The sequence below is a fragment of the Rhododendron vialii genome, chromosome 6a (genome assembly GCF_030253575.1).
Source record: "Rhododendron vialii isolate Sample 1 chromosome 6a, ASM3025357v1".
NCBI classification, from domain to species: domain Eukaryota; kingdom Viridiplantae; phylum Streptophyta; class Magnoliopsida; order Ericales; family Ericaceae; genus Rhododendron; species Rhododendron vialii.
The window spans coordinates 39043311-39053851 of record NC_080562.1 but is presented as its reverse complement, the minus strand read 5'-3'; the positions used below and the strand labels follow the sequence as shown (position 1 = coordinate 39053851).

The 10541-nt window shown below is 38.8% G+C and overlaps 1 protein-coding gene across 1 annotated transcript; it reads right to left on the bottom strand.

Annotated features, from left to right (window-relative positions):
* Window positions 1-1012: 1012 nt before the first annotated feature.
* On the bottom strand, window positions 1013-5556 carry LOC131329246 (ABC transporter G family member 9). The gene is made up of 5 exons (XM_058362342.1): window positions 5407-5556; window positions 4871-5006; window positions 3208-3994; window positions 2307-2632; window positions 1013-1965 (listed from the first exon to the last, which is right to left on the bottom strand). Exons 2-5 carry the CDS (start codon window positions 4973-4975, stop codon window positions 1306-1308), a joined length of 1878 nt encoding a protein of 625 aa, XP_058218325.1. The 5' UTR covers window positions 4976-5006; window positions 5407-5556; the 3' UTR covers window positions 1013-1305.
* Between the last annotated feature and the right edge of the window lie 4985 nt (window positions 5557-10541).

Sequence of the window (10541 nt, the reverse complement as noted above, 5' to 3'; positions counted from 1 at the left end):
CTGACTCTTTATTTGATGGAGCAACCTTGGTACCCGAAATATAACCCCAACGTTTTCTCCCACGGATTTTATTTCGGGCATTCAAAGACCACTCCACATAATTGGTACCGTCCAGCCGTTCCGGAGTGATGAGAGAGGATGTTTCCTGCATATGGAGACCAGACACAATAGTCGAAGATTCGTTCTTCTTTGGTGATTTAGCACCACTTACTTCAGTCATGGTGGCACTAAAAGAAAATTTTGCAACGGAATGATATGAACAGAAATACCAACAATTGTGAATACAAGACCTACTTCAATTCCTAGAGTTTAAGAAAAGGAGATTGAAGGTGGCTCTGATACCATGAAAATAAACACAATTGTGGAGTAGTTTTCTGATTAATTCCATTCATCGTAGTTGTAATTGATATAGTACAAATATTAACAAGGAAAGAATACAAGATTGCATGGAAATATTCTATAACTACGGCATAAAATAAGATTACACAATTAAGGATATTGACCAAATCAAATATTGACCAAATCATATCCTTAATTTTAGCAATAACATGTCTCATTTTAGACCAGGCAATCATACATAGCACAGGTTATTGCTAGTAACTAATAAACGTACGAGAGCTATTTGAAAATTTTCCCGGCTCGAGCAGTGACCCCAAAATTCAACTCAGAACACATCCCCTATACTTACAATCTATGGCTTAGGAAATGGTTGTTGGGTTGATTTATTCACCTCGGTGGACATAACCTAGACTCTTAGACAAGAGAAAGAGTCTGGTCCCCTTGCTGATTCACTTGATGGATGAATGAACATTATCCTTGATTTGATTGGATAGAAAAGCAACGATCCATACCCTACTTAAAGCGCGGACTCACTGTTTTGGCCAAATCGCAAGTGGGAATAGATGTTCATCTTTTCAGAAAAGGACGTGTCATACTTTCATTTTGTTGAGTTTGCCAATAATTAAGGGAAGAAAAGGAAAGGCATACAACAAAATAATGGCAATACCACTACCTCTAAATTCTTCACTGCTCACCAAACCCTCAAAATCCACATTGAGTGTTAGTAGCTTCAGAAACAAAATTGATTCATCTCAAATCCAAAATAAAATGCAGTACTAGACAGAATAAAAATATAAAAATGGGGCACACTCAAGAAAATGTTTATCTCTGATGGCCGCTCAATTACATTCACAACTCATAGAAACCAGAAATTAGGAAAAGGGTAAATTGGAACACTGTACAAAAAGTATATATCTAGTTGGTAATCTTACTTCATTATCAAATTCGATCTGCCTTTGGTCAAAACTATTTTCTTGTGACACCAATCCTCATTAGGGCAATATAAGCAACCAGTCTGTAACCCACGAACATCACAGCCAGAGCAGCCACCGAAACCGCCTTTCGGTCAAGTCCCACGAGCTTTACTGAAGGGAAATCGCCAACCAAACAAGTCCCATTGTTACCAGCACATGGGTACGCCTCGTTCGGACTGTATTGAGTTGCCAATAATAGCTTGTACGTGTAATTACTAATCGACAGGTACTTGATCCACGCGATGAATCCCGGAACATGTTGAACATAGTACCCTCCGGCTAAGAGGAACGAAAGCATGATGACCGATCCAAGAATCGTGGCCTTTTTTTGGTCCATCACAACGGCACCAAGTGCGAGTCCTAGGCCATTAGAAACCAGCACACTGTATAGGAGAACAAATAAGGCCTCTAGGAAATTTACAGCATTGGGTTTGAGCCCTGCCATCCAATATGTTATGGTGACGAAAATGGTGGGCAGGACAAGCTCCATTGGTAGGTCGCCGAAAGCGCTTGCCATGAAATACGACGAGAGCCTGTACATACCCGAAGACCGTTCCTTTTCGAGCATCATCCGTTCTTGTGGGAAGGTGAAAATTGCATTGAACAGAGGGAAGAAGCCCCAAAATCCTGCGTAGAAGAAGAGAAGCCCTATCTGCTTGCAAGGAAAAAAAAAAGGATTGTCAGATTGGTAAAACGAACGATTTTAAGGAATTGTCAAGGTTTTTATTCACATGTAAAATGGAGTAAAAAAAAGGGTGGTCCCTTGTGTTTTTTATTTTGTTTACCAAGGAATAATCCTATAGCAAAGCTACTAAGTAGATCCGACTGCGCAACCCGAACTTCTTGTTATTTTGAATACTATGAAGCCGAGTTATCAAGAAAAGTGAAAATAGACAATTTCCATTGGCGCTAAATGTCGAATAAGTACTAACAATCTCATGTGTATTCTCAGCAACATATACAGATAAAGCTGATTAGTACTATTTTTGTTACCTGATCTTGTAAGTTCGTTATGTCGGATTGCCACCAGAGTAGCCCTGAAAGGAAAGCAACCACGAGGACCTGTACGATTTTGACGGTGGAGAACGCTTCGTGCTTCCGTTCCTTCACCCCTCTCCTAAGCAATACCGAAAATTGCTGCCCCCACGTCGTGCTCCAGCGGGCAAATTGCTTGTCTTCTGCTCCGTCTCGACGGCAAGGGCCAGTTTCCTGGACTTCTGCCTTCAACTTGTCGGCCAGGTTGGTCTTGAAAGAAGAAACAAGAGTCTGCTTGACCACAGTTGGGTCCTCGTCCTCATGGGATTCATCTGATGCGACGCCTACAGAAAAGTATGTGCCATCATTAGCAAATAGCAAATGGGAATGCCAATGGCATCTTCAATATGAAGTATACATTGCAAAATTCAGAACGTGTTATGTTCTTTCTTTTTCTTGCTCGGCTATGTTCTATGTTCTTGGTAGATGAGTATCTAATGACAATCAGAGGAGATGCATTACATTGAAAATAATCAATACTGCATTGTGATAATTATAATATCCCTTAGCCTTATTGCACATGGAGTCAGTGAAATAAAGCTCTTGAATCTCACTTGGTGATATACTTGACTTACCCAAAAAACGAGAAGACATATATCACCCGACAACCAGAGACTCAAGAAGATTTTGGTCTGAGGATCAACTCTCACTCGCATGCTATCAATCCCATGTGTTGGCCCAGTCCATACTGAACTTTGTTCTGACTTTAATTGGCCATAGTGTACGTTACGATCGGTCCATGGTTTACTCTTGCAATAAACAAATTCCTTAACAACTATAGTGTCACTCCCTCTACCAGCCATGCAAAAACAATTAACGTCCTAACTTACACAATGCATTAAATATAATGTGCACATACCATTTGCGAGATCCAGCAGAAAATCTGAAGGATTCATGGCGAACGACGGTGTGAATCCGATACTAGCAAAGTAAGCCATCACCTCTTCTCCCTTCCCAAAATACAACGGATTCCCTTCCGATAGCAAAAGTACCTTATGAAACATGTAAAATAGCCTACTAGAAGGCTGGTGAATCGTCATCACAATCGTCCTTCCCCCATTCGCTAGCTCCCACAACGTTGATACAATTCGTTGAGCCGTGGTTGAGTCAAGCCCCGACGTTGGCTCGTCCAAAAACAATAAACTCGGATTTATAAGCATTTCTTGACCGATGCTAACCCTTTTCCTCTCACCCCCAGATACTCCTCGCAAGAGCGGACCCCCAATGATACTGTTTTTGCACCTATTGAGTCCAAGTTGGGAAATAACTGCTTCAGCATGAGCGGCTTTTTCGTCTTTAGTGAGACTATTCGGTAAGCGTAGGAGGGCAGTGAAGACTAGGGTTTCGGTCACTGTCAAGTGAGGGTAGAGGACATCGTCTTGTGTAACGAATCCGGTGTTTCGCTTCATTGCGTTGGAAAAGGGTGAGCCATTGTATGTTATGGTTCCGTTGAGTCGGCCATTGAGACGGCCTCCCAATGCGGTTAGGAGAGTGGTTTTGCCACTGCCGGATGGGCCTAACATGGCTAGCATTTCGCCGGGCTGGACCATGCCGGTGATTCCCTTTAAGATTGTTTTTTCTTCGGATTTTGAGTTCTTGAGGAATCCTCCTTTTTTAGGATTAACCTTGTACACAACATCCTCAAACTGTACACAATTGATCCAATTACATATTAGCAGATTACGAATGTAAAGAAATTTAGAGCATTAATGGGTGTTAGTAGTGATATAAACACATGATGTCATTCCATTTAAACACTAAATAGCAGTTTTGCTTCTCAAGAAACGGGGGGGGGGGGGGGGGGGGGGGGGGGGAATTACATCTCAATAATAAGTTAAAATACGTCCTTGCTTGGTATTAGAAAAAAATAGTAAATATTTCAAGAACTAATTCATCGTAATCAAGCTAGAAAAATAGAATTATAACATTAAACATACTGTTATAGACCATAAGAATCATATCTAGTCAAAAGAACAATTTATTAAATATAGAACAACAATAGTACCTAATCAGTTTAGGTTTTGAGGGAGGTTTTTGAGAGTAATGAGTGGAGAGAGATATAAAAGATTTATTAGAAACCGTGTCTAATGGTTTGAAACCCCAAAATGAACTAGGCCGGCTATCATAATCATAGGAATTACTCCAACCAGTGGTCAGAACCCTAAAACTCTGATCCTAAGTCAGCATTCTAACTATAACCATTGATATTCAGCAATTATATAGACGTAGAAAAAGAACCCACATGCTGAAAATACCCACACACAAAAAAAAAAAAAAAAAAAAAAAACTAGACTTGAAAAGTTATTTCTGCACAATATGGATATTGCCTAGTTGATCCCCCCAAAAAAAAATCAAGTAAAAATATTTGCTTAAGAAAAATAGCAATAGGACTATGCATGTATGTTTATGTACAAAAAAAATCCATACATGCAAGTCTAATAATCATTAATAAATATTCAACATCCGTTATGCAGTAACCAGCACCAATAAAAACAATTATTTACGTACTTAAAAATAATTACCTTCAAGGTAACCGGACGGTTGGATTTCTTGAAGATGGAGAGGGGAGCTTCTTGTTTTTCCGTCGTCTGTGCCTCCACGTCCGCTGCCACCATCTCCTTTTCCATGTCTTTTGCCCGTTCGATCTTCTTTCTCTCTCTAAAACCAAATCAAAACAACACACACCTGCATTAACGGAAGAGAGATCAAAAGAATCGATCTCTCTTCCCTCCCTTTCGATCTCGGGTCTTGTTCTGTAGGAGTGCTATGCACGTACGTATATATGTATCGTAGTCCCCACCACTACTAATGCATCTAACTAATCCGTTCCGACGGATGCTTTGGAACCTGGAGTCCGGATAGATGTGTTTGGATCTCTCTGATGCAGACTCCTGTACCCTATAGGATGCGTGCATGAGGGAGCGCTATAAACATTGAACAGTTCTGAATACATAGTTTAAATTATTTTTTTAAACATTAGGGTTTGTGTGTATGTGTGAAAATATATCCGTGTGTGTGTGCATTGGAGTCATGCACGCGAGAGAGGTGAGAGGGGCACCTGGGCGGTTTCACAAAGAGTGGCTGGCGGTGCCACAAACTATTCGCTATTCCCGCCTCTTTTATTGTTGTGGTCTATTCTCCTTCTTGTTTTCGAACTCCGCGTTCATAGCTCTCTCTCTCTCTCTCTCTCTCTCTCTCTCTCTCTCTCTCTCTCTCTGTGTCTATATATATATATGCACGTATAGATGTAGAGGCAGGTGGACATTAATAGAGTTCCTCTGCAGTGGGCTTCTTTTGTAAATGACGACACCTGAGCGGAGGAGTTTTCGTTCCCAACGAAAGGGAGAATTATTCAGTGCGGGCCGGCATTGAATAATAACTGGACCATGTCATGCTCTTCTATATATGAGTTGAAATGGAACCCATAGGCTCTTTCACTCGAGTTTACTAATTGCAAGGAATTGATGCAGGAAATCTGTTTTTTAAGAAAATTTTAGTGAAGTGCAGTAAGAGAAAATGAGAAGGATTTTTCTACATGTATTCATTTGATAATAGTAGAAATTTGTGAAAATTTAAAAGCAACCGTCTAATTGTATAGGAGAATAATACAAAAAGGAAAATGACATTGGCACTCTAAAAATTGATGCAGACACTTCGAAATCAGGGTAATTCCAAAGTTACTTTCCTTTATTTTTTAAAGTGTCTTCATTAATTTTTGGAGTGTCAGTATCAATTTCCTAAAAAAAAAATTCCTCCTAAATCTTGTATTTTATTTACCGAATGAGTTTTCAGAAAAAACTAGTTATAATAGGAAACCTAGAGAGGTAGGTCCTATAACTTTCTTGGCCACTAATGCGCAAGCGTTGCTAGGGTGGTTGGACCTAGGGAGACCAAATGTGTGTACGGTGGCAATGCAGCATACGAAATTGCTATGAGTACAACACTCTGTGCATGTACAACACTTGTATGAAATATTCCGAGCCTTTCAATTGGTTTAAAATATTTTTTGAAAAATTTCCGTAAAATATCATTTTTGTCGGATATCAGTAAGTATTTGATCTATACGTTATTTTTTGGATCCATACAATTAGAGACAAAAAAAAAACGTATAGATCAGTACTTACTGATATATGGCTAAATTGATTTTTTACGAAGACCTTTCAAAATAAATTCTGAACAAACTAAACAGCTCAGATTAATTATGTCGGGCCTCGAAATGGTCACATACAAGTTGGTGTACACAAAAGTGTTGTACCCATAGCAGGGCGATGCAGCATATAGAAATGTTACACATACAGCAAAAGTGCACAGATTTTTTGTGGGGCCCACTACGGGTCCCACACAAATAATCCAAGCCGTTCATTAAATGTAAAACATTTTTTCAAGGGCCTTCGCAAAAAATCAGCTTAATCCAACACCTATAAGTGCTCGATTCAATCATCTAACTTTTCATTATCCTGAAATTCGAATGAAAAGTTAAATGATTGAATCAAGCACCTATGTGTATCGGATTGAGCTGATTTTTCGCGGGGGCCCTTGAAAAAATATTTTACATTTAATGAACGGCTCGAATTATTTGTGTGGGACTCGTAGTGAGCCCCACAAAAAATCTGTGCACAAAATCTGTGCACTTTTGTTGTGTGTGTAGCATTGCTGTGCAGCATATGATTACAACTTCAACACCGCAAAATTAGCGAATAGCCTTTTCCGCAGAGGAAACAGAGTCGCCTTGGTCATCATTTAGCCCGCGACCCCCGAAGCCCGCTCGGCCGGGTCTTGCGGCAGGCTAGCCCAGATCGAATTGTTCATGAGCCAGATTTGGGCCTATGGATTTTTGCTCTTCCCGCCCGATAGCCCAAAAATCACTAAGATTACAAATTATAGGGATTGAATAGGGGAAAATGACGGCCCATGACGTATTTTGATAATTAATACCTTTTAAGGACATGATAAGAACATTTGTTAATGAACAAAATGTCTTTGGCGGGTATTAATTATCAAAACACGTCATTGGCCGTCGTTTTCCCATTGAATGGTGCACATGATTGACAAGTGTATGGGGGCAAGCCTAGTTGGGAAGTACATATTCGTATTGACGCAATCACTTGCCTCTTTCCTTTTTGTGTAACAATTTATGCATATTTAATTTGAGTACTTCAAATGTTACTATTTTTTATCTTTTGACAAATAAGACATTCAATTCACTTATCTTATGCAAATGCGCGCTTACTAGTTATTCGTTTTGTCCATTTCTTTTTTGACCTTTGGTGGTCTGCTAGAGTAGTAGCCAGTAAGTATACAATTAATTCATTAATTGCCTTTTCATGGTCATTGTGAGTTTCCGTTGGTTTTGTAGGTAAGCAATTACTGTAATTCATTGCATAATTTTTAGACTTCTAGTTCGCACCGAGATGGACAGTCGGATCGACCGCACTACACGATATGTGCAGTTTGTGCACTACAGCCCCTCCCATTCCAAAGAAAATTCCCCAATATTACTAAATTATTTTAGGAGTAGATTTTAAAATTTCAACTTAAAAAAAATATATCCATCCGTCCCCGATGTGCATATATACACACACACACACACACTTTTCTTTACACCAAACTAAAGTACTTCACAAGCTCTTCAAATTGGTACACAAATTTAGAATATTATGTAAAAAATTATTTTAATTTTTTTATTGCAAAACCGCACAACTTTTTTATTGATGGCTAGAAATTTAGGACAGAGGGAGGTAGTTGTTTGTGATTGTCAAAAAATCTTGTCACCGTATTTTGAGATTCTAGGAGATCTCATAAGTTAAAAAGACAGTCTAAAATATTATTCTAGATGCGAGTTTTTGGTACTTCTCGGACTAAATTTTATATTTCACACAATTTGAAAGCTGATTTTAAGGGTTTCTTTTTTTCTTTTTTTTTTGCAGGAATCACTATTAACATTTACAACAATTTAATCATAAGTTCGCAGATACAGTAAAAAAAGTTTATATGCTTGTACTAGTATTCAGAATCTAGAGAAAAAGTTAAAATCATAAATTAAAATGCGTATCCATTTTTAAGATTGTCTTTGGCTTCCGATTTTATTAAGTGGAACGTATTTCAATTCTGTGTTTCTCCGTGTTTAATTGAGAGATCTATACATAACCTGAGTTGGCTGGAACTTTGCCATTTCAAAGTTGAGCCATTGAATGCGGATCAAAAAAAAAAAAAAGTTGAGCCATTGAATTGGGCTAACCTGACACTTACCGGCCGGGCTTAAGGGCACAAACGTGAATTTTTCATTGTACCCAACAAGACTCCTTTGAGTCTAGGCCCAAACAAATGGGCTTTAAGGGCCAATTTTGAACTGGGTTATAGATAGTATAATAATTTTAGAGGTTGTTGTATTTTAGATATATAATTTTCAACTATCAAGTTTTGTCCCACTTCACATTTAAAACTCATCAACCTCAACTTTTATTTTTCATCAACTCTATCCCCTCCATCCAATCTGTTAAGAAAAGTTAAGAATTTGAACGGAAAAGAGCTAACTTGGATGGGAAAAGAAATTTTAACCCTAAAATACCCCTTAAAACCCTAACACCCTTCCTCTCTCATCTCTTCCGGTGAGATCAGCGTCAGCACAACTCTAAAAAAAGGGATGTTTTTCAAACTCTCCCAACCTAGATCTGCAACTGGAGCGAAGAGAGAGGCCTTTGCGATTTTGCTTGTGATGTAATGTTCTTTGATTTTATTTTATTTTTCGATTCTTTCCATATGGATTAGGATGCTGTTGAAACTTGAACCAATTTGATTTTGGAAGAAAATGGATTCGAGGTCACCAACTACTATCGGATTTGCTTTCACAACCACTAGATCCACTTCGGCAGAGGCGGCGTTGAAAGAAGGTGAGGGTTGGGACAAACCACCGTCGCCATCGCCTAGAGTTCTGAATTTGGTTCTCTAGCGTCGTTGAGAGAAGGTGAAGTGTCGGTGAAGAGGTGAAGTATTTGATCTGAAGTGTGTGATTTTGGTTCGCAAAGGGTCTAATTATTTTTGATTTTTTCAGTTGGTGAAGTGATTCAATCTATTTTGGCCAGTGAAGTGTTTTGAATCTTTAATCTGATTTTTGGTCGGTGAACTACCGCCTCATATTGACAAAGCGTGATAGTTGAAGGGGTGTCTTTAGAAATAACCCACCCTTTATTGTGCAACTCATCTCACTTGAATGCCTATTATCCTCTCTAGCTAATGATACCAAATTATGATAGACAAAAACATCCGTAATTCAAAAATGATACTCACACAACAATCCAAATACAACACCAAACACAACCTCTCACATACATGTGGCCGCAGGCAGCATTCAAGTTATGTAATGACCGTCCTAATAGAAAATCCATCCTGGATCGGCCACTTTATCTTAGAGTTTAGCTACCTGAGGATTAGAGGGGCTTTTGATTTGGCATGTAATCGTTAAAGTCATGATATTGGAAATTGATTAAAGGATCTTGCCCAGCTGAAAAGGGTTTTGGCCTTTCGGGAAAACTTGAAGAGAAGGACAAAGAATAGGTACAGTACAAAAGGTAAATGTACGCATAAACCTCTTGGGTGTTATTAATTCATTTGAGACCAGTTTATACCGAGTTTTGCTTTTGCTTTAATTGAAACTCCACAAGTGAGAGGTGGGATTAATTGATCCTCAAATTTAGTTTCCCCAACCCGTTCTACTTTCCGGCCACTTCTCCACCTCGCGATTTCGTCCGTTCAAAGCCTTCCGCTGCCTCCATCGTCCAAACTCCAACTTTTTGAATTTTGGGTCTTTGTAGCCTTTTGTGAGGTGCTTTTCACGTGTTTGGCACAAAACTATATTCTCGATATCCTAAGCGGGTTTAGTTGGTCACGTTTAACTCGTGTTAACTGTTAACCTATCTATACTTCTTATAAAACATGAATTATGTTCTCTGGAAAGGACTTTGACCATTGAGTTAGTAATTATATAAAACATACAGTAAATTATTACTAATTTTTTTGTTGGTTTCCTATAATTTGCTTTGGAGCCAACATATTAATATCACTATTTATAAGGGTGGAATTGACCGCATAAATATGTGATGGTAGGTGATGCCCCTCAATTTTTGGTTGGATGTGGTTTGTTGGTGCCAAAATCGTGAAAAGCACCTCACAAAATCGTTTTGTGAAAGTACTTCA